General features: G+C 39.0%; 1 protein-coding gene across 1 annotated transcript in view; it reads right to left on the bottom strand.

Moving 5' to 3' along the window:
• SUGT1 (SGT1 homolog, MIS12 kinetochore complex assembly cochaperone) overlaps window positions 1-24,769 on the bottom strand; it is a 49,834-nt gene that overhangs the window by 6,881 nt on the left and 18,184 nt on the right. The window contains exons 7-10 of the mRNA XM_073346032.1: window positions 24,174-24,193; window positions 23,043-23,077; window positions 21,202-21,298; window positions 20,113-20,220 (exon numbers count right to left, since the gene is read on the bottom strand). Coding sequence (XP_073202133.1) covers window positions 20,113-20,220; window positions 21,202-21,298; window positions 23,043-23,077; window positions 24,174-24,193 — 260 coding nt within the window. The remainder of the gene's footprint in view (window positions 1-20,112; window positions 20,221-21,201; window positions 21,299-23,042; window positions 23,078-24,173; window positions 24,194-24,769) is intronic.

The raw sequence follows: 24,769 nt of genomic DNA, 5'->3' as shown, positions 1-24,769 counted from the left end.
CCTTCTCTTACTGTGACAGTCTGAGGCCCTGTTCTTAGGCTAAGGCCTTTGGCTAAGCAGCAGAGGCAGCCATAAGCTGGGAAGGACCGGTCACATCCACACATTCCAAACTAGTCACATTGAAATAAGGTGCTACTGGGCTCTTCGGAATACAATCCTGTCCTGATAGTGCCTATCACCTCCAGAGAAAGGGAAGTGCCTAGAAGATGGAAAAGGAAACTTAGTTTGATAGCATCCTGTCTGGCAAGAACTCACTTATCAATAGCTGGGATGTGAAATCTCACTTCTGTATTGTTTTGTCATTATAGTTCCCACTTTGCTATTTCAGAGTAACAGCCGTGTTAGTCTGTATTCGCAAAAAGAAAAGGAGTACTTGTGGCACCTTAGAGACTAACCAATTTATCTGAGCATAAGCTTTCGTGAGCTACAGCTCACTTCATCGGATGCATACTTCCCACAGTATGCATCCGATGAAGTGAGCTGTAGCTCACGAAAGCTTATGCTCAAATAAATTGGTTAGTCTCTAAGGTGCCACAAGTACTCCTTTTCACTTTGCTATTGTTTGTCTGTATAATCTGATTCTGTGATTGTTTCTGTCTGCTGTATAATTATTTTTGCTGGGTGTAAACTAATTAAGGTGGTGGGATATAATTGGTTACATAATCATGTTACAGTATGTTAGGATTGGTTAGTTAAATTTCAGGAAAATGATTGGTTAAGGTATAGCTAAGCAGAACTCAAGTTTTACTATATAGTCTGCGGTCAATCAGGAAGTGAGTGGGGGGGTGTGGGGAGGGGAAATGGGAACAGGGAATGGGGGTGGGGAAATTGGAATCATGTTTGGCTAAGGGCAGGAATGGGAACAAGGACACAGATGTAAGGCTCTGTGGTGTCAGAGCTGGGAAGGGGGACACTAAGGAAGGAAATTGGAATCATGCTTGCTGGAAGTTCACCCCAATAAACATCGAATTGTTTGCACCTTTGGACTTTGGGTATTGCTGCTCTCTGTTCATGCGAGAAGGACCAGGGAAGTAAGTGGGTGAAGGAATAAGCCCCCTAACAGTCACCCTTCCAGCTGCTTAACCTGTCATTCAGGAAGAGAAGTCTGTACTTGAGTCTAACCTGATCATGAAGAACCAATAGTGAAATTCATGGGGGAAATGTCAAATTTAAAAAATTATGGAAGAATGGAGGAACGGGGGGCAGTCAGGGAACATCCATGATCTATGCCAATATGACTAGCCTTCAGTAAAAGTCTACAATAGTTCTAAGTAAGATTTGGAAAGCAGGTAAGAGGAGTGTCGCTAAAAACAGACAATCACCACACTTTTCGGTTTTCAGACATTAAAACTCACTAATCTATAGTTTTGTGATTAGTTTTAAGATAATTGTAAGGTCTGTAGAGCTCCATGTAAGTCATGGAGAGATAAAAAGGCTTCTATGCTGCTAGGTGTGGCAAGTCACACCACCTCAAAGAATGGCTCAAATGTCAATTAATAAATTTGAAGTGCTCCTTACCTTCTAAGCTTTCATAATGCTGGATTGGGTAAAGTGAGTAAAAAGTTTCCCCTCTAGTGATATTAGAACAGACTAAACCAGTCATTTAACTCCCTGCTTCTTCAGCTGTGCAGAACTTGATTACAACATCATTCTACATCCTTCCCTTTTCTATTACACCCTTCTGCACAGACTGTGAAAAGACAGTGGCCCTTCCTCTCACACTATAAATAATGACTCTCCATCCTTACTGCTAAACCTCTGTCCGTGCCCTAAGCATTTCACCTTGATGGTTGCAGCCTCTTCTGATACGAATGGGGACCGGAGGGTGGGAGAGACAAGAAACCTATTTAACTGAACCCTTCACTGTCTTCATCTTCCTTTATATTTCACATTCCCTGCCACAGTTTGTCAATGTTGGTTTATGCTTTAATTTACCGAGACGAAGTCTACATTTAAAAGGCTGCAGGGGCACAGCAGGAAAAGCCTTCCCATCAATGTAGTAAATCCACCTCCCCAAGAGGTGGTAGCTAGGTCGACAGAAGAATTCCTAGCACTATCTATATGCGGATTTAGGTTAGCTTAACTATGTTGCTCAGGGGTGTGGATTTTTCCTCTGAGTGACATAACTGCTTTGGCTGTCTGGCAGATTTAGATCCATATTCTTAAATTTTTATTGTAGGCCTTTAGAGTTTAACTTTAGTTCTTATTTTTGAGATCTGATTCAGCCAGTAACAGAGTAAGTGACTAATGTACGGCCAATCACCACTACTATTTGTACAATCTAAGTATTGTACTTTTGCCTATTTAGTTCCATTGTGCAGAATTACCTAATTAGATATTTGTACACTAGGCAATTAATTTGAGCTAAAACTTTACTTCTAACAACTGTTATGTTTACACTCAAGAGTAGAACACCTTTTAAATTAGGTACATACGCTTTCTTCTAATTATTATTTTTGAAACCGAAATGCTTTCCCTTTCCAGCATACCTCGACCTCATGGATTCCTTCTGAAGGTCTTGCCTGCCCATCACAGTACTCTCTCCATGCTTCAGGAAAATGCAAATCAAGCTTTACTGTTGTTTCTGCTCCACTGATACCGGTATTTGTTTGTAATGTTGTAGCTAATTCTTATTACACTTCCCTCTACTGCAAATGGCCCTGAGCCAGAGTCTTATTATATGACAATTATCCCTGAAAGGTGGTTTACAAAACAATACCTAACACATAAGATGCAGCCTTCTTAATCTTTAAATCATTTCAATAACAGCAGCTGACTAAAAGAAAGAAAGATGAAAACATTTGAGCGAGAGTAGTGATAACATGGTTAGATCTCGACTCAAATCTCCTTCCATTGGAGTAACTCATTAGCTAAAGCAGCAGGCAGGAACAGAAAGGAGGGAAACGTGCACACTATCACCATACAACCACACTTTCTAAAAATAGAAACCTATGAACTTGGGAAAGAATTTCTTGAGAGCTTGAGAGTTGATCTGATAAACACTCTTGTGAACAACACATCACTATTTATATAAATAGGATTTAAATGTGTTTAAAACAAGCATTTTTGAAATGAATGCTGCTGACTGACAGATTACAGACTAGAGTCTTGGTTTCTGACAAACACCATGTCAGTTTGGATTTTCACTGCCTGGACAAAGGTGAACACATTTTACAATTTACTTTCATAGATTCCAAGGCCAAAAGGGATCACTGTGATCATCTAGTCTGACCTCCTGCATAACACAGCCACAGACCTTCCCCCCCAAATAATCCCTACGTCCTATCTTTTAGATAAACATCCAGTCTTGATACAGTAACTCCTCACTTAAAGTCGTCCCAGTTAACATTGTTACGTTGCTGATCAATTAGGTAACATGCTCGTTTAAAATTGTACAATGGTCCCTTATAATGTTTGGCAGCCGCCTGCTTTGTCCACTGCTTGCAGGGAGAGCAGCCCATTGGAGCCAGCTGGTGGGGGCTTGGAACTAGGGCGGACCAGCAGCCCCACTATCAGCTCCCCTAAGTTTCCTGTGCGGCAGCCACCCAGCAGGCTAGCAATTGCCAGGCAGTTCAGCTGTCCCTCCCATCACTGCCCTGTTCTGCTCCTGCTCTCTGTTTTGGAGCTGTTCCTGGGAGCCTCCTGTTTGCTGTGCGGGGGGGGGGGGGGGAGAGGAGGAGGCAGAGGGGTGCTAATGTCAGGGTGTCCCCCCCTCCCCGTTACCCCATCTCCACAGAGCAGGGGACATGGACAGACACACACACACACACCCCCCAGAGCTCAGGACAGAGGGAGCTTGCTAACAACAGCTGCTGTCTCAATTTGCTGATCTACTTAAAAAACAATGTACTTAGAGTGGGATCAGTGTCCTTAGAGGGGCAATGCGCGCCTCTCTCTGTCTCCCCTCCCTCCATTTGTGCTGCCTTGTAGAGTGTGAGGCTACATTAACAACCTGTTAACCCTTGAAGGCTCAGCTGAGTGCTAGTTCATCATTTAGCAATAAGGCATTCCCTGGGAAATATCCCAGACTGACTTCACCATCTCAACCAAGCTTCACAATCATCATTGCTGTGTACAATATTAAACTGTTTGTTCAAAACTCATACTGTGTGTGTGGCTTTCCCTGGAATCTAACCTCCCCCCCCCATTTACATTAATTCTTATGGAGAAAATGGATTTGCTTAACATTGTTTCGCTTAAAGTAGCATTTTTTAGGAACATAATTAAAACGTTAAGTGAGGAGTTACTGCATATATATGGTCAGTGATGGAGACTCCACCACAACCCTTGGTAAATTGTTCCAATGACTCATTACCCTCACTGTACAAAATTTACACCATATTTCCAGTCTGAATTTGTCTAGCTTCAACTTCCATCCACTGGATCGTTATACTTTTCTCTGCTAGACAGAGGAGCCCATCATTAGATATTTGTTCCCAATGTAGAAACTTGTGGACTGTAATCAAGTCACCCCTTACCCATCTCTGTTAAGCTAAACAAATTCACCTCCTTCAGCCCATCACTACAAGGCATTCTAATTCTTCAATCATTCTCATGATTCTTCTCTGAACCGTCTCCTATTTGTCAACATCATTTTTGAATTGTGGGCATCAGAACTGCACACAGCATTCCAGAAGCGGTCACACCAGTGTCAAATACAGAGGTAAAATAAACCTTTCTACTCCTACTCGAAACTCCCGTTTATGCATCCCATGATTGCATCAGCATCACATTGGGAGCTCATGTTCATCTCACTAGCTACAACGACCCCCAAATCTTTTTCAGTGTTACAGCTTCCCAAAACAGAGTCCCCCATCCTCTGTGTATGGCTTACATTCTCTGTTCCTAGATGTATACCTTTACATTTAGCCGTATTAAAATCATAGTTTTCTTACGTCCAGTTTGCCAAATGAACCAGATTACACCGAACCCATGACCTGTCCTTTGTTATTTGTGTGTCACAAATATTATCCATGATGATTTTATGTTTTCTTACAGGTCACTGATAAAAATGTTAAAGAGCAAAGGGCCAAGAACAGATCCATATAGGATCCTACTGGAAACAAACCTACTTCCCAGTTATTTTCTGATTTCACATTTATAGCTGATAAAATTTATGTTTGTGCACTCATACCAACTTCTGCTGTGAAGTTCTAATTTTGTGTTTGTAACAGAGGATGTTATGGATCTTACTTTATCAATATTAAACATTATCTAAATATTAATATTTATTCTAATTAACTGGTTTTCTATTTTGCTTAAAAGTTAGACACTTGAGAGAAAGTACTTGTACCTCACATTTTGTTTCAGTAGGACTGCAATATATTAAAGATCAATTTATTTTTGTTTCGACACATATTCATAACTTAAGAGCACAAGAGTAGTTTCTTGACAGGTTAACTTTAAGTGCTGATTACAGTATAACTAAATCCAGTTTGTAGCCCATTAGCAACATGAGTAGCTCTCAATATCATTTAGGCCCCCAACCTACCATGGTTACTCCTTGGTTAATAAGTGCAGCAGCTAATTACATATTACTGTCCATAGTCACAGCATTTGATCTATAGGTCAGATTCACGTGCAGTGAAGGGAGGGAAAGAGAATAAATCGGGAGTTTAACAAAAATAGAGAAAGTGGAATTTCAAGAAATGTTTAACCTATACTAGATGTATACACACTTCTGTAGGTCAAGGTTACCCTACAGCAGGGACTTCCCCCAAACTCTTTGTCTGCCACACTCCTACCTCCCTCTATTTCAGGGATTCCCTACAAACCCACTCACCTCCATTCCAGGGGCTCTCTGTTCCCCCACCCCCAGGCCCTTCCTCCTGTTTTGCCCCTCCCCTCTATGTCTGAGACACATTTCATTCAGGATGTCAATATTTTAAACTCTATTAGGACAATGGGCAAAGCCAAGATGGTGGGGTGTTATGCTGGAATTCATTCGTGGATGCCACCTTTATTCTATAGACAATAAGAGGTCTGATTGAAGCTGATGGTCTTCTAACCAGATGTCAGGGGCTCCAAGGGTACCATTTTTTCCATTCCAGTTTTGCATTTTTCACAAAAATGAATAGGGTTTTGCCTATTGATATCTGTAACAGTCCCTACATTTGGAAATTGATTAGATGGCCATCCAAAAGTTATGTTACAGACAGAAACCATCATGTTGAGTCTAGCGCCTCACTTTGTTCAGCTAAAAATTCAATTAACTTCCTTAGAAGTAAACCGCCCCCCCGCTTCCCGTTAAAGGCCCTTTTTTAAGGCAAAAAGGCTTCACCTGGAACTCCTAACTGAAATCTAGAAGCTCTAGGTCCTAGTCTGGGCTGAACTAATCTACATTAAATTTCTCAAAGAGGGATAGGCCCTCTGGACTGGAATAAGCATCTGTCATAAATATAAAGGGAAGGGTAAACCCCTTCAAAACCCCTCCTGGCCAGAGGAAAACTCCTCTCACCTGTAAAGGGTTAAGAAGCTAAAGGTAACCTCGCTGGCACCTGAACAAAATGAGCAATGAGGAGACAAGATACTTTCAAAAGCTGGGAGGAGGGAGAGAAACAAAGGGTCTGTGGGTCTGTCTTAATGCTGCCTTTGCCGGGGATAGACCAGGAATGGAGTCTTAGAACTTTTAGTAAGTAATCTAGCTAGGTACGTGTTAGATTATGATTTCTTTAAATGGCTGAGAAAAGAATTGTGCTGAATAGAATAACTATTTCTGTCTGTGTATCTTTTTTGTAACTTAAGGTTTTGCCTAGAGGGAATCTCTATGTTTTGAATCTAATTACCCTGTAAGGTATCTACTATCCTGATTTTACAGAGGGGATTTCTTTACTTCTATTTACTCCTATTTCTATTAAAAGTCTTCTTGTAAGAAAACTGAATGCTTTTTCATTGTTCTCAGATCCAAGGGTTTGGGTCTGTGGTCACCTATGCAAATTGGTGAGGCTTTTTATCCAACATTTCCCAGGAAAGGGGGGGTGCAAGTGTTGGCAGGATTGTTCATTGTTTTTAAGATCCAAGGGTCTGGGTCTGTAGTCACCTAGGCAAATTGGTGAGGCTTTTTACCAAACCTTGTCCAGGAAGTGGGGTGCAAGGTTTTGGGAAGTATTTTGGGGGGAAAGACGTTTCCAAACAGCTCTTCCCCAGTAACCAGTATTTGTTTGGTGGTGGTAGCGGCCAATCCAAGGGCAAAGGGTGGAATATTTTGTACCTTGGGGAAGTTTTGACCTAAGCTGGTAAAGATAAGCTTAGGAGGTTTTCATGCAGGTCCCCACATCTGCACCCTAGCGTTCAGAGTGGGGGAGGAACCTTGACAGCATCTATAGCTAGAACACATTTCTGAGCTAAGCTGAACTCCCAGGCTGAAGCAAACTTCCTTGATACACCAAACTTCCAACCAGAGTGAGCTTCTAGGCTATGACACATTCCTGACTAACGTATATTTCTGAGTGATGCTAAACCCCTAAACTGGAAAGCTCATTACAGCTGGAGCAGGCTTCTGATTAGCCTGAGCTCCTAAACTGGAGCGAGCGCCTTCCTAACAAGTTCTGACCAATCAACTCAGTGCACCTCACTGAAAATGAAGACGCTCAATAGCAAACATGCAGCATCTTCCAGTACCAAAAGAAATCACATATTATCAGAAAGTTTATAGTCTAATTTAGGGCTGTCAAGCGATTAAAAAAATTAATCACGATTAATTGTGTTGTTAAACAATAGAATATCATTTATTTAAATATTTTTGGATGTTTTCTAACATTTTCAAATATATTGATTTCAATTACAATACAGAATACAAACTGTACAGTGCTCACTTTATATTTATTTTTCATTACAACTATTTGCACTATAAAAAACAAAAGAAATAATATTTTCAATTCACCTAATAGAAGTACTCTAGTACAATCTCTATCATGAAAATTGAACTTACAAATGTGGAATCATGTACAAAAAAATAACTGCATTCAAAAATAAAAGAATGTAAAACTTTAGAGCCTACTAGTCCACCCAGTCCTATGTCAGCCAATCTCTCAGACAAACAATTTTGGTTACATTTGCAGGAGATAATATTGCACGCTTCTTGTTCACAATGTCACCTGAAAGTGAGCATAAGCGTTTGCATGGCACTTTTGTAACCGGCGTTGCAAGATATTTACGTGCCAGATGCACTAAAGATTCGTATGTCCCTTCATGCTTCAACCACCATTCCAGAGGATATGCATCCATGCTGATGACAGGTGCTGCTCGATAATGATCCAAAGCAGAGCGGACCAATACATGTTCATTTTCATCATCTGAGTCAGATGCCATCAGCAGAAGGTTGATTTTCTTTTTTGGTGGTTTGGGTTCTGTAGTTTCTACATCTGAGTGTTGCTCTTCTAAGACCTCTGTACCCCATAGTTCAGAGTGGGGAAGGAACCTTGACAATCATCATTATGGAAGTATGTCCTCTGGAATGGTGGCTGAAGCATGAAGGGGCATATGAACCCCCTGTTTAGCATATCTGGCACGTAAATACCTTGCAACACCAGCTACAAAAGCGCCATACGAATGCCTGTACTCACTTTCAGGTGACATTGAAAATAAGAAGGGGGAAGCAGTATCTCCCGTAAATGTATAGAAACTTGTTTCTCTTAGCATGGCTGAACAAGAAGTAGGACTGAGTGGACTTGTAGGCTCTACAGTTTTACATTGTTTTGTTTCAGAGTTCAGTTATGTAACAAAACAAACAAAAATCTACATTTGTAAGTTGCACTTTCATGATAAAGAGACTGCACTACAGTACTTGTCTGAGGTGAACTGAAAACTAACATCTTTTGTTACTCATTTTTACAGTGCAAATATTTGTAATAAAAAATAATATACAGTGAGCACTGTACATGTTGTATGGTGTTGTAATTGAAATCAAAATAGTTCAAAATGTAGAAAAAAATCCACAAATATTTAATACATTTCAATTGGTATTCTAATGCTTAACAGTGCAATTAACTGTGATTAATATTTGAGTTAATTGCATGAGTTAACTGCAATTAATTGACAGCCCTAATCTAAAATCTCTATTTCATTAGAAGGAAGCCAAAACCAACTCTGCAGTTGGGTTCTACTTTCCTCTCTTTTGGGACTCATTTAGGAATTAATACATACATTTGACACTTTCAGAAACCTTTCGCCTGAGCCTCCACAATCTCAATTCTCAGCTCCCTTACCATTATTGGCAGTTTAAGTCAGCCCATAGTTATCCCCTTGTAATCAGGCTAAAACCTATTTTTCTGAGTAAACAGGACCACCTGACCACATCTGTGTACCCAGGTTGTCCTGTACTCCTCCTCATCTCTCCACAGGCCATCCAGAGCACAATGCCCTACATGCTACTACAGTAGACAACTGTTAGTAGCAACATATTGGTGCTGTCAAGGTTCCTTCCCCACTCTGAACTCTAGGGTACAGATGTGGGGACCTGCATGAAAACCTCCTAAACTTACTTTTACCAGCTTAGGTTAAAACTTCCCCAAGGTACAAACTATTTTACCTTTTGCCCTTGTACTTGATCGCTGCCACCACCAAACGTCTAACAGATATGTAACTGGGAAAGAGCCCGTTTGGAAACGTCTTTCCCCCCAAAATCCTCCCAAACCCTATACCCCCTTTCCTGGGGAAGGTTTGAGAAAAATCTTCACCAATTTGCAGAGGTGAACACAGACCCATACACCTGGATCTTAAGAACAATGAAAAAACAGATTCTTAAAAGAAGAATTTTAATAGAAGAAAAAGTAAAAGAATCACCTCTGTAAAATCAGGATGGTAAATACCTTACAGGGTAATTCGTTTCAAAACATAGAGAATCCCTCTAAGCAAAACCTTAAGTTACAAAAAGACACAAAAACAGGTATCTACATTCCATTCTGCACAGCTTATTTTCTCAGCCATTTAAAGAAAACAGAATCTAATGCATATCTAGCTAGATTACTTACTAATTTCTAAGACTCCATTCCTGTTCTGTTCCTGGCAAAACCATCACACAGAGAGAGAGAGAGAGGCTTTGTTTCTCCCTCCCCACAGCTTTTGAAAGTATCTTGTCTCCTTATTGGTCATTTTGGTCAGGTGCCAGCGAGGTTATCCTAGCTTCTTAAACCTTTACAGATGAAAGGGTTTTTCCTCTGGCCAGGAGGGATTTTAAAGATGTTTACACTTCCCTTTATATTTATGACAGGTGCCGTTTTGCTATGTTGTGTCTGAGTGGCTGTTGCTGTTACGGGGATAGTCATCTGACCAAAGGCAGGCTGCTTTTTCTGATCAGTAAAACAGCTACAGTACATGCTAACAATCTATAGTTGTAACAATACCATGTATGTTTATTATTCCTATAGTAATATATTAGTATACATACTGTACATTTTAAACACGTGCTCTGTTAGGCATTTGTAGCCTACCACCATATTGTATCAAAACAGCGGTATTAACTGATTTAATGATATAAAAATATTGAGTTTTATTTTTATGTTTTAAGAACAATAAAACCTCAACCATGACCACAAACACAACCTCCTGATCTCACTTGTAAACATTTTTTGTACTTGCACTTAACTGTAATACTTTGTACATACTGTAAGTCACCCAGATAAGGTGTCTGTTAAACAAATAACGTAATAACCTAAATTAAAATATTCCACATCAGTGTATTCTATTTATACAGTAAGTATCAACTGTTTGCAAGCATGGCTTTGATTTTTGGCTAGGGAAAGGCCCTGTCATCAACCAAGTGCCTTTTGCTGGTGCCATGGAATTCCATTCAGATTTGTTAGAGTTAGAGAACTGATGACTTTCATCAGTTTACGCTACAGTTTGAATCAATTGCTCATTGATTTTGACAGCATTCCAAAACTCCCTAATGTTCTAAGGCTAGGGCCTACCAGCTGCAGTATACACTGCACTGAGAACCACCAGGAGAATAAACTCAGCCTGGCTGCTGCCAAAACCGACATAACAGCAGGATGGAAGGAAGAAAGCATGCATTAAGCTGGACCCCTGTCCAAAATGTGGGGACCTGCAGCACATGGCCTCAGTGACCCATCCTCCCCATCAGTGAGCACCACCTGGGGCAAGAGCACCCCTCTTCTGGAGGCAGAAGAGAATCCCTGAAAATGGAAGTAGTAAGAACCAGGAGAAAAATGAATTCTAAAATCACTTCTGCTGACTCATTCATTCTCTACCCTTCACAGCTATTAAGAAATGCCTTATATCACACAGAAGTTCCGAATACAATCTAGCTCTGATTTGGCATACCCAAATCCCATACACTTAGCCACACTGCCTCGGTGTCCTTGTCCTTTTCTATTGTATGTGTAAAACTGGGATAGTCATGCATAGGTAATCCACTGTTTCAGTGCATTGTATATAATCCTCCAGTGGCTGGTTCAAGGAGGATTCAGCAGGGCGGGTTGATCCACCTCAATCAAGGGAATTTAAATCAACAATTTAAATCATCAAGTGGAAAGCCTCAATTTAATTCACTGATTTTAAACAACTTTTCCATTTGTGCATCAGTTATTTTCTAAAGAAAGGTACAGTCATTGGTTGAGACAACCATTAAAACATGTTGATTTACAACTAAATAGAGTCGTTACCCTAGATTTGGTACATATTTTTGCTACCTAGGAGGATATGTTATAACTATATACATTTATTTAAGCAATGATACAACTTAATATTTTCAAATTCCTATTAATTGTACGTTTTTAGTATGTTAGAAAATGGTGAATGATACATTCTTTTTTTTTTACTAGATAATTAACTTTTTGTCCATGGTTTTGTGTCATACTGCATTTGAAAGGTAACTGGAATTTAATTAAACAGACAAAACAGTATTTATTTTTTACTTAAATGTTTTAAGAGAGAAGTTTAAGTCTAAGCATATTAAAATTAAATCAAAATATAAAACATTAACAGAAATTATATTTCAAATAAAAAAATCTAATTTTAAATCAAAAATCCCTTTTTTTTCATTTGATTTTTATACAACTCAGATTAAAACCTTCTCCTGCCACCAGCTAATATAGTTATTTCTATAGCTCAGGTGGCAGAAAATTCAGGATGCAAGCCCTGATAATGATGCAGGCAGGATGGGGCCTGATGACAATTGCACAAAAACAGAATTTTTTTTAACCTTTTTCCTTTCATGCATTCCATAATTTAAATAAAATTTCTTTTAACAGTTTCTTATATGCAAGTTGGTAAATTCTTAGTCTCTTCCCACCACATTTGTTTGACAAAGAAGAATCAAGAATCTTGACTAACATCCAATTAATATACTCAGCACAAAGAATATTAAGTATTTCTTTACTCTTTCCTGGAGAAAGAATGGTGAATAAGATTACTTTTTGCCCATGAAATTTGAGAGAACCATATAAAGTGGAACTGTCCAAGTAATACAAGTGATCTAGACATAAGCACTGCATTTTGGCTCCCCCTGCTGGAAATAAGTCTTTAAAACAACTGATGCTATTAATGCAGTTAACTCTCCTTCACAATTCTCCCACAAAAGTAAGGAGTGAGTAACTAAGTTTGTGGCTTTAGCCACCAAAGATGCATGACCTACGTTACTACAATTAACAGTTAAAGTGGTAATCTGTAACATACACAGCACCTACCTATGCATTTCTCAGATACCTGATTCAAAAATTTTGTATTAGAAATATGAGCTGGTCTGATGTCTATGTACTGATGCCATTAAGTATATATACACACACAGTAGAACCTCAGAGTTATGGACCCCAGAGCAACGAACTGACCAGTTAATCACTCACCTCGTTTGGAACCAGAAGCACACAATCAGGCAGCAGCAGAGACAAAAATAAAAACAGCAAGCAGTACAGTACTGTGTTAAACAAACTACTAAAAAATAAAGGGAAAGCAGCATTTTTCTTCCGCACAGTAAAGTTTCAAAGCTGTATAAGTCAATGTTCAGTTGTAAACTTTTGAAAGAACAACCATAATGTTTTGTTCAGAGTTATGAACAACCCCAATTCCTAAGGTGTTTGTAACTCTAAGGTTCTACTGTATCTGTATGGTGGCCCACAATAACGTGTTCAAATAAACAAGCTGAGGGCTATTACGGAAACAATAGTTTCTCATTACAGGTATGCTAAATGGAGGAGGAGGCAAGTGGATAGCTTCAGATTACATAGTTTACACAAATGCTCTTTGCAAAAGGAAAACCTATTGATATACAGGTATTGGAGGATATTGTAATGGCAAAAGCTAGAGACCAAATTGTGGTTCTGCTCCCAAGAATGATTATGCAGAAATGGTACCTTCCTCAGCAGATCTGTTCTGTGTATATTCAGTCAGACGAGTTCTTCCAAAAAATTGTTTTGATATTTCATCATTATCACAGCAGAGCCAACACAATTCTAGAAAAAAAAACTATATTCTTTTCTGAATCCAGTACCAAAATTGTTTAATTTTGATTGCAGAACCTTTATTGCTGGCTGTGAACAAGCCAGAAGATAGTTTCACTTTCAGATCCCAGGTACCCTTTGCAGATCTAGCAGACTGAGTACACTTGCCCAAGCCAGATCAGGCTACATAAGACAAGAATTCTGGTTACAAGCACACATGGGACAAGGAAGCTGTTTAAGAGAAGACAATTTTGCAGCAAATGGTGTAGAGAATTTTCTTTCATGTAAGACAGATAAATATGTCTGAAACAAATTTAATACCAAACACAGCTCTCTCTAATAGTCACCTAGAGATTTAGGTTTTCCTGTATTGCTATAAAGTTACAAGTAATATTTTAAAACAACCTGGATCAAGTCAGAAATATTAGGATAGTTTGAAGGACAACAGGAGAGAAATTCTGACCTTGGAGGAGTAAGAAGTAGGTAACAGTTTAAGTTCTAGGAGGTAGATGCCACAAGAAGAGATGGGTTCCAAACACTGTGGGCACAAGTGTTACATACCCTGAAAACTATTTGTATATGGTTACCCAACCTTCCAAGAGGTCAGCTCCACACCAAGACAGAATGTCAAACGGCCAGAAAATTAGATTAGTAAAGGACAGTAGGATATAGATGAGTTTTCTTTCCTCAGAGATGTGGAAAGGACAGAAGGTCAGCATTGCTACCTTCAGAAAAACCTATAGCTCACTAATAAGGAAGCAGTACTGGCAATGACTTGAAGTTATTATTTGGTTGAGAAAATGCCTTAACTACTTATAGCCAGATTATGAGAACAGTGGGAGTTTTCAGAAATGCGTGGCACCCAGCCAGAGTTTTGCTCCAATTGTGAGTGTGCTGCTGTTTTATTAAATCTGGGACTTAGTCTCCCAAATTTTGGTGGCCTGGATTTTCTGCAGGACATAGATTGTGGGAGAGTCTGACTGAGGTTAAAGAGTCTGAACTGCTGTAGCCATCAAGGAAAATGGTAGCTGGAAAAAGTATTCCTATATTCAGAGTTGTTATCAGATATGTACTTTGAAGCCTGCCCAAAGGCGATCGGTTGGGACCCATATTAGTGTTGAAACTGTTTAAGAGATTTTTTTATGTTTTCATCACACTTTTGTTGCGTCTAGACAATATTCACAGAACTAAAAAAACTTCATACCAAACTTCAAGATTTTTTTTCCCTACTCAAAAATGAGCTATATACAAGTAATACACTCCCAGTACATGTTCTCTATTCTTGCACAATGTCCGAGATATTTGTATAAATTAGACATATTATACTGTCGGCTCCATTACCAAAAGGACACATACCAGAAATCCCAGCTTTAGGGTGTTAAAAGTTAAATCTACGTAAGATAGCTCTGCTTTGTTCTTTTAAGACAGTTCTCAAGCAGCATGAATTAGGAAGTTTCTCAAGATAGAGCATTACAAATATGAACATCTTGGATAAAAGACAAAGGTGTTCTAGACTCTCAGACACTAAGATCAGTAATTTAACTACTACTGAAGAAATTTACACAGCTCATGTTTTACTTGCTGCAGTGGTACCTGCATAGTTAGCATGTGACCCACGTTCTACACAGTTGTCATGAGATACATAGACTACATTTGTTTTCACCTTTTTAAAACAGCAAAAATAAATTACAGAAGTTGTATTTCCTCTCTTATCATGCAATATTAAAACAATTGTAAGTGCCAGTCAGATGTTGGCACCACACAAGAAGGTAGCGTCATCCAAACCACATTCTGACCTTTCCACAAAATCAAATATTTATATTAGTGTGCGTCTAACACTTACGCTAAGTGTACAATATCACCCTATTGGAAGAAGTCGGCTCTGGTTTTGAATATTAAAAAACCCAACCTGATGTTTCTTAATTGCCCACAATGGTTAAAACACTACCTTCAAACAAACTCACCTAAATCAGGAAATCCATCTAGGAAAGGTCTTGAATATGGTTATTAAAAGAATTAAAAAACAAAAAGTGCATTTCTAGCTAAAAATAAAATCCACTGGGAGGCAAGACATCATTTTAGAAAAAACTAGGAAAAGCCAGGAGTAAGCTATCAAGCATTAATCAGTATATTACAAAATCTTAGCCTCAGATTTTCTTTAGCTCTATAGGATTTAAGTTTTGGGGGTGGTTTTAAACTTGACTAACAAGCTAAAACCAGAGAACCATGAAAGTGGAACTTGCAATCACTGTAAACTTCAAGTGTTATCTGAGTACAGCTTCACTTTAATAAGGCCCGAAATGTGTGCCTCACAACCATTGTAAATTCCATATATTGTGCTATCAAAGCTTATAACTTTCACTGAAATCACGAACTTGGTTTTGTTCATAATGCAAGCTTGCAACATGCACCTCTCCCCATCTTTCTTAACTCCATCCTGAGAATCAGTTCTCAATTCAAGCTGCATAGCTTGTAACTCACAAACAGAGGTTTTATAATTAAATGTAAAGTTCTCTTAGTCTTTCCAATTTGAGGATAAGCATGAATACATTTTGAACTGTGAGAGATGTAATTCCAAGACTGAAAAAAGCTTTATTTAGATGGAGTTAAAAAGAGCCTACCAACTTGAAAGGAGTTCACAATTCCATCTAAAATTTTGTATCTGCCATTGTTTCAAGTAACACTTAGAATAGCTATCAGATTAGTAAAAATTTCAGTAAGTTTGTTTACTTTGCATTTGTCAGCATTTTGTGTACAATTAGTTTTATTCATGGTGCACATACTTTAGGCCTTCCAAAACATTGTTTATCAGTAAACAGCTATAGCTGAGCTGAAAAACTTAAATGGCAGCAAGTAAAAATATAAACAAAAGTGGTGAGAGAGGTGGTAGTACTGGGTATGTTCTTAGGACTGCTGTAAGATTTTAAAAAATAAAGCAGGGAAGAAAACTTCCGATTACATTTTTTTAATGGAATTTAAAAATATTCAGGTTATATCAGGCCAATGTTTTTGAAAGGTTGCTCTAATAGTCAACATTAAAAAAAAATCTAATGACAGAACCATTTAAGACTAAGAATGCATTACCTTTTAAAATTCAGTGGTACCAACTCAGAAAAATTCAATGTAGTTTCAGAAACAGTCTTCACTCTGCACCTATACCCACGGATTATCTGAAAACCTTCACCAGTGACAAACAAAAATTAATTCTGCCCTCTTAAATATATGAATTCTAACAATACCAATGCTGACTATTTCACTGTTGATCATATTGACATCCAGTTTATTTACTTATCCCAAAATTTCAGACTCTCACCTGACACCATCCCTAATCTCAAAATGCCCCAAATCTCCTTTAACTGCCAGAACCTCTAGCTTCTCCATTCATCCCCCTGTATAACTTTTGACAGAGTTATGCATATTCCTAGAAGATTCTGAATCAGCCTCAAAGTTAAAAATTTAGGGGCATAGAAACATTTCATATTATATTCATTTTAACAGAATATGCTACAATGATTTATTGAATTAAATGAGAATGAATACAAAGCCTCATTTCTTAGCATATATGAAATTGCCACAGAATCTCCAGTTTGCTGCAAAGAGCACTACAAAAACTACAAAATTCAAGCTTGCCATTGAGTACATGTTGACGAAGTGGGTATTCACCCATGAAAGCTTATGCTCCAATATGTCTGTTAGTCTATAAGGTGCCACAGGACTCTTTGCCGCTTTTACATATCTAATCAGGGAAATTGATGCTCTCAGCCCATAAAGGATGGGATAAGGTAAATTGGGCTCTCCAGCCCATACTGGAGGTGGTTGTGATTTCTGGACATCACCAGAAGGGTAAGATGCAAGATGTTGTAGGCTGTGGTCTGTAGCAAGTATGAACACTTCAGTCTAAGTGGTGGTTGACTTGCTGAGTCAGCATGTAAAATAACAGTGGGAGCAGCAGTTTGTGCTTCATATAGTTAGTGTGAGTGGTTATCAGCAGGAGTCAGTGTTAAAGCAGTGCTGAAACGTTAACTGAGACATCCGAGTTTCAGGTGTTTCAACAAAAAACTCAAAACACACCCGTCTTCCTAAAAACATCTAATATTTTAGGAGACAAAATAAAATACTCTGCCTTAGTTTTTGAAAGATTTTGTAAGAGGGTTTTTTTTTTTTTAATTAAAGCAACTACATTTGAGACTAAGCTACCTTACTGTGTTTAAGACCGCTCAATTCATTCCAGTTAGGCTCCACCAGCTGGTCAAAACTTATAGCACTGATTTCAGTTATCACAAACTTCAACTTAACTTAGAGTTTCGTCACACTTCAAGAGGGCACACTTCAACTATTATCTCCACAATGAAAGATTCGAGCAACTAACTACCAGAATATAGCTGAGCAGAATAAGAATTTCTGCCATAATGCGGATAAGAATCAAGGTTGTACAGTCTCAGCGTACTCAAGTGGAGAAGAAAAGGAATTGCAAGATACCTAAACCAAAACCTAGAATGGCTTTAAAGTCAACCAAAGAGATTATGGATTGCTCAACTCCAAACCAGCCAACTCAGATGAAATGCCTCCACATGGGGCTGTAGATGCCCACTTTATCTTTTAAAAAGTTACTGTTATTTTTATAGTGCTCAAGAGCATGTGAGGTGCTTTGCAGAACAGATACAGTGACACAGTTCCTGCCTCAAAGAGCTTACCATATAACTTCAGACATGATACAATGAGTATAATACTAACAGTAAGGTCAGAAAGGACAAGGGGGTCTCCCTCTCACTCCTCTCCTTGGGCCTACCTGCTCCCCCCCCTTGACACAGGTGTTATGACAGCTCTAGAGCTGCAAGTTTATCCTGGTGTTCCCCGTCTCTCATCTCCCATGCCAAAACAGCTCTAATGCAGAGTACTGCTTAGTTCCTCCATGCACCCTTTCACAACAGCTTGGCCACCCACAGAATTGCTCCGAACACTGTGGAACCAGTGTAAGTAGAAGTAAAAGGCCAACACACCCCTCTTTCCTACATAAGGCCCTTCAGGCTTTAGACCTACAGGGCATGTCTACGTGGCAATTAAAAACCCCTGGCTGGCCGGGCTCGGGCTGTTTAATTACAGAGTAGACACTGAAGCACAGGCTGCAGCCTGCGTTCGGGATCCTGTGAGGTGGAAGGGTCCAAGAGCCTGGACTCCAACCTGAGCCTGAACAGTTACACCACAATTAAACAGCCCCTTAGCCCGAGCCAGCTGGTACAGGCGTCCAACTGCAGCATAGACACATCCATAGATAAATCTCTGCGTGTATTAAGGTAAAGGTTCAGGCTTAGCCCTATGAGTAAAACTCTGCTTGTATTAATGAAAAGGGGCTAAGATACTAACAGTCATACTGACGACCTATACTGATCACTGAAAACCTTCAAAAAATTCCTGAAAACATTTTTCAAAAGCAAGTATTTGGGTTTTTATCTATTTAAACCCCAATTTTTCATGTCCTGGATCTCCACAGACTTGCCCCCCCCCACACACTCTCAAGAGTCTCTGCCGGATGGTTCAGTGTACCTGTACAGAGAGGGAACAAAGAGGGGAACTGCTGACCGGTGGCTGTTGCTGCTGGCCAGTTGGGGAAGCAAGACAGGTAGGGAACCTGGTCCTGATAGCAACAGGACTGCAGGGAGCAGAGCACAAGGCTGCACCCAGTGAGTACTGGCCCCCCAATTGCTTCCCCTGCCCTTCAGCATGGCCCAAGGGAACAGAGCCCCGTTTGCTTTCCCGTCTGCCACAAGTGTCAGGCACCTCCTCCGCTGCCTCCCCCAAGAGTACTAGGTACCCCATGTCTTCTGTCCATTGAGAATACTGGACACACCTTCCTCCTCCTCCCATCCACAGTACCTCCTCTTCCCCCCCTCTCCGCACCATGAGTACCGGGCACCTTCTTCCATCCCATCCAGAGTGCTGGAGTCAGGGACACCCATCCGCTCTCCCTGCCAGACAGAGCCACCCCTCCAACTCTAGCTTGTCTACGGAGCTGAGAAGGCCCTTCATTTCCTGGGAATTTATGAGTGTATTACAAAAATTGATAAACACTGATAAATTCCCAGGAAATGAAGAGCCTCAGTTATACACAAACTATGCTACTGCATAGACTACCTCCTTGTCTCTTATACTGAGATTTATCAAAGATGCTGAAATCATGCTGCCTTCAAGTGCTTAAACACTGTTTCAAGTATAGCATGGATTCATGAAAAGCATTCAAGAGTTAACTACATGGCAATTTTTTGCAAGCAGTCATCTGAAGAAAGCCTACATTAAGAATGCCTAAATTACTGCAACACTTAGGTTTTAAGTCAAGTCTTGTTTCCTGTATCTACATAAAGTTGCCTCGAATGACAAGCAACCTTTAACTCCTAAAAGTTTAGGAAAGGTTTTGTAAGAAGTTTATAAACGTATAAAGAGATGAGCACCACAGTGCTAGTGGTAGGTAAAAACATCCACACTTTATAAATGAAGTCATTTGCACTTAAGTAAAAGCTATCTTAGATTTTGTTAGCTTCTGATATTTACATGTCTGTTTAGAAAGTCTTCTGTTGGCTGAAGGGCACCTTGAAAAAAAACAATTCTGTATGAAAAAAACTAATCATTATGACTGTCAGTAGGAACACAAGACAAAAGAGCAGAAATGTTTTCAACACCAGAAATATTCAAAGAAATAATTTACACTTTAAAAGCTTACCTTTGTTGAAAGCACTTTAAATGTACTTTGCTCTGGTACTATGGAATGCAGAAGAACAAGCTTCAAGTTGTAGTCTTCTCCGGATGGAAGTCTCACCAATGCATTTAGCTGTTAACAGATAAACATCTCTTTGTGATGACCACAGAGTACACTAGCTGCAATTTTCGATCTTAGCATTAATTTTAATCCTCCACTGACAACTTTCAGCGATTAAATAAATGACTCTTCACTTGGAATGTTTTAATGAAATGTCAGGCACAAGACAGGAATTTCAAACTGCACTATTTCTTACTGCATTATTCAACAATGATTTCAAAGTGTACTAGAAAATAAATAGGAGATTGTTGTTCCTAGCCTCCAACTAGCTACTCAAAAAGGCTGTTATCTCATCAGTTTGATCTGCATTCTTTAGGAAAGTGTTGCATGACAATAAGAAGATAGCAAAACATTAACAAAGGAACACAAACATTATGCAACTTCCCTCTTCCCACATACTTCAAACATTTACTTATGAAGTGAGATGTGTGCATGTAATCTGGACTGAAGTGAGCTGTAGCTCACGAAAGCTTATGCTCAAATAAATTGGTCTCTAAAATGCCACAAGTCCTCCTTTTCTTTTTGTGAATACAGACTAACATGGCTGCTACTCTGAAACCTGTCATTAAAGTAGATACTACCTGAACATGTATGGTTTTGTTCACCAAGAATTAACAGTTAAGCAACACAAACCCATGTCTGGTGTCAGAATAAGAGAAACCTAGATTAATATGGTGCCAGTAATATACTGAACACAAATATACTGATGCTAGATTGCAATGCTTCATTTAAACTGGTTACCTCATGTCATGATTGTCAGAATAGATCTGAGGATACCAAAAGCATGGGAAGTAAAACACCAATATGCACTTTACACCATGTTCTCTACAACTTCCTACAAGAACGTTAACACTTTATTCTGCCTTTTTCATGGCAATTGAATGGACTGAATGATGCGATACAGAATGTCTGTATCAGCAAATAGATGTCCTGAAAGATAGAGATGCATATCAACTAAGAAGTTATTTTTCAGTGAACTCATAATGTAATCACCTCTCTCTCAGAAAATTGTACACTGATGTCATCCTTCTGTGCGTTCTTGATCATGAGAGTTACAATTATTTGAGATTCTGTTTGGTACCAGTCATACCTTTAAAAAGAGAAGGACATCAAAACTAAGTTTTCTTGCACGTGGTTCAAAAACATGTAAGTGAAAAATTCTCATGGTGCGAGAAAATACAAGTACTGTAGATCACAGTAACATTACAGGGTTTTGTGTTAATTGTTTTGAATTTACACAGCACAAAAGTCTGAGGTTTAGCAAGCAGAATGAAGTTATGAGTAGATTTTCCCTTCTTCCCCAATAGTTAGTTCAATGCACTTGAGCAAACAAGAACTGCTGGTGGAACAGAAAAAATGTACAACTGCTCTACCAAGAAGCAAAAATCTAAACAACAAATTAGACACTTAAGTCTTCAAAAAAATCGATTTATTTAGAGGAAGAAGTCTTATGCAGCAAGAGAGCAGGCTGGGTGGCTTGATGGTGGAACGTAAAACAAAAGGGACAGAGGACTGACTGCAACTGTCTGCAGAGAACTAACTCCAGAGGAGGGCAAATTAAGGTAAAATTTGGGGGCTTAGACAAATGGACAGCATCCCTTTAAAATTGCAGTTCTTAGACTTCTAGTGCTCTGTGTTCTTTCACCATTAGACTTCCTATTTAGCCTCTTCAGAACTGAAGTCACTTTTGAGACAATAAGTCATGAACATGGGCAGCTAGTGAACTAGCCATTGGTGGGAGTGGGGGGGGGGGGAGAAAGAGCCCCCATCCCCTGCAGGAGCCCAGAGCACCCTCACTGCAGCCCCTAGCCCGAGTGCCAGGCAGCGTGGTCCCAGCACCCCCAGTCCCGGGTGGTGCTGCCCCGAGTTGGCAACAGACCGGCTCTCCTCAGCCCCAGACAGAGCCAGCCTGGGCCATGGGAGAGTTCTGGAAACTGCAGGAGGCAGCCTGGGGCCAGGGCCACGCCAAGCTGTTTGGGGAGGCACAGCCTCCCCCAGCCTATAACACCCATAACATGTGGTCTGGCTTAAACCTTAAAATGCAAAGAGAATGACCCAAAACCATTTTATTACAAGCAACATATAGCAGTCAGTCATCAATTACCACAGTGGTACTAGTTTCACCCTATACTTAATATCAGGGAACAAGTATCTGTCAACTATTACTACAAAGTTCACTTTTTCATCAATTTATATTGTATGAAGCATATATGAGAATCTCTCTGTTCTGATGCCTAAGCAATACCTAAGGTAGGTACAACTGAGAGGCACTATGTTTTGCCCCAGTTGAACATCAGTTGGGATACCTAATCCCAAATCCCTAGATATGTTCTGTGAGCTGATCATCTTCAGTGGAGAGTTCTTGGCTTGACAACAGCCTGTGTACATGGACTTTTTAGGACATACTGAAAAGCTGATCTACCAATACATTTTCTGAGAGGACGGGTTGGGGAGTTTAGTGTTGACATGCTAAATAAAGTCATTGCTTCCGAAGATTCTGAAGCTTATACTCGGAGGACAGGCACACTAAGCATAGCTAAATAAATTAATATATTAATACATTAATAATGTAATAATACCAGGTTAAACAGTTTGAAGTTTATGATACATTAGGACTCCTTACCGCTTCAGAGAAGATTTGGTATTTACCCATATCCAAACCATAAACACAATCAGCAAACATATCTGATCCAGTGTACAGAATTTAGTTTTAACACGTGCATTACAGAACAGACTAAATTTACAATTTGGAATAACGGCTTAATACAAATACATATGTTATATAAAATGATTGTTAAATTATGTAAAGTGTAATAAAGCTAAAAAAGACTTACTTGATTTTTGATGGCTGAGTTTGCTGTTGTGTAGTCTGATTGTGGCATATGACATTTGAAAGACATTAAAAAGTTAAATTAGTATAGTCACTGTATCATGATGTACTTTTCAAAGAAACATTCATAACATTATATACACACATTGTACATTAACAACTAAATTGCCTTTTTCTCCTCTTGATGCACAGTGGATTAACTAAGTTAAACAAACATTTTGAAAACAAATCTCCTGATTAGTCCCATAACCATTTATGTAGGAACCAGCAGAAAACAAACAACTGGAATGTGCTGAAGTCAAAGTGCTTTATAAATAGTAATTCAACTTCTCAGTTCAGCCATCTTCTCAGGCAGTAAGTATTACATCCATTTTGCAGCTAACGAAAGAGACAATGGTTAAATGGGTAACCTAAAATCACAAAGGAAATCTACAGTAGAGCTGGGAATGTAACCCAGAGTTCTTTACTTCCAATCTTTTCCTTTTAACCACAAGGCCACCGTCCTTCTGTATAACACTACTCTTGTCAGACTTTCCACATAGTACCTGTTTTCAATATGCATAAGTTGGGACTAGTTTGAGAGCAACAGTCTCAAGGACCAACATAAGTTTCCAATGCCAGATACTATTGATACTGTTTCTAGAGACACAAGTTCAAAGGTTTTACCATGGTGCACAGTAGGAAGAGGCAACTGAAAAATGAACTAGAGCATCAGCAGAATAAAAATCTGCTTAAGTAACAGTTCATGCACTTTTAAGGCACTTAATAAATTACAATTAAAAGCAATTAGAATGCTTAAGTGGAATTGATTAAACTTGCAAGATTAATCATCCATTGTCCAAAGGAAAAAATTAGACTTGCTTTATTATAAAACGTATGCACATTGATATAACTGCTAGAACTGTGTGCTCGTTTAATCCTTTGTAAGAGCCTCCATAAGCCTGACATCAACAAAGAGCAGGACTTTAGGCTAAAGTTAACCCCCCCCCACAAAAAATGCTATACAGTAGGAAGGCTTAAGTTAGTTAGTTTTAGAGCCTGTTAATATGAAGCAACTAAGAAAAGTCTCAAAACATGCTCTTGTTTAGTGCCACAATTAAGAGTAAGCCGCAAGTATGTTAAGAAAAAGCCTTACCATTTCAGTCTGTGATCCTTCTGTAGGGACAAAAACAAGTTGCATTTTTCAGAAAAGAGCAACATGTTTAATTTACAAGGTAGATTTGCTTCTTTCAACTTTCTTCAATTATTCAGAAAGATTCTGTATTTGTATCATAACACTATTTGTATCTACGGATTTAATTTCAAGTGTTCAATTTCAAAAGTCATGCGAAAGGACAACTGCAACAAAAAGTATGTTCTGATTAACAGAATGATTGCATCTTCTGATCAGTAGTTCCTAACAAGTGAAGATGTAACAAACTTCTGTTATGACATGATGGCTTTGGCAAATCAGCACATAAAGCTTTGGTTTAAGATCTTTTACAATAGTTGGTACCTTGTTATCCATACCCTAGACATTCATGCTCAAGTTTGTAAGATAATTCTGATAAGGACTCTAGTTTCACAGAAGAGAGTGATGACGTTTAACCAACGAAGAGTTAAAATTATTTGGGCAACCTTAACTGTGCAATACCATACTATGAGAATTTTTTCCATACAAACCTTACAAATTTTTTTTTGCCAGAAATTCTAATTTAGAGATATTTAAGGTTAGTCCCTCTTTCAAGAAGT

This window comes from Lepidochelys kempii, chromosome 1, assembly GCF_965140265.1.
Source record: "Lepidochelys kempii isolate rLepKem1 chromosome 1, rLepKem1.hap2, whole genome shotgun sequence".
Taxonomy (NCBI): Eukaryota; Metazoa; Chordata; order Testudines; family Cheloniidae; genus Lepidochelys; species Lepidochelys kempii.
This window is presented reverse-complemented; position numbering and strand designations above follow the sequence as displayed.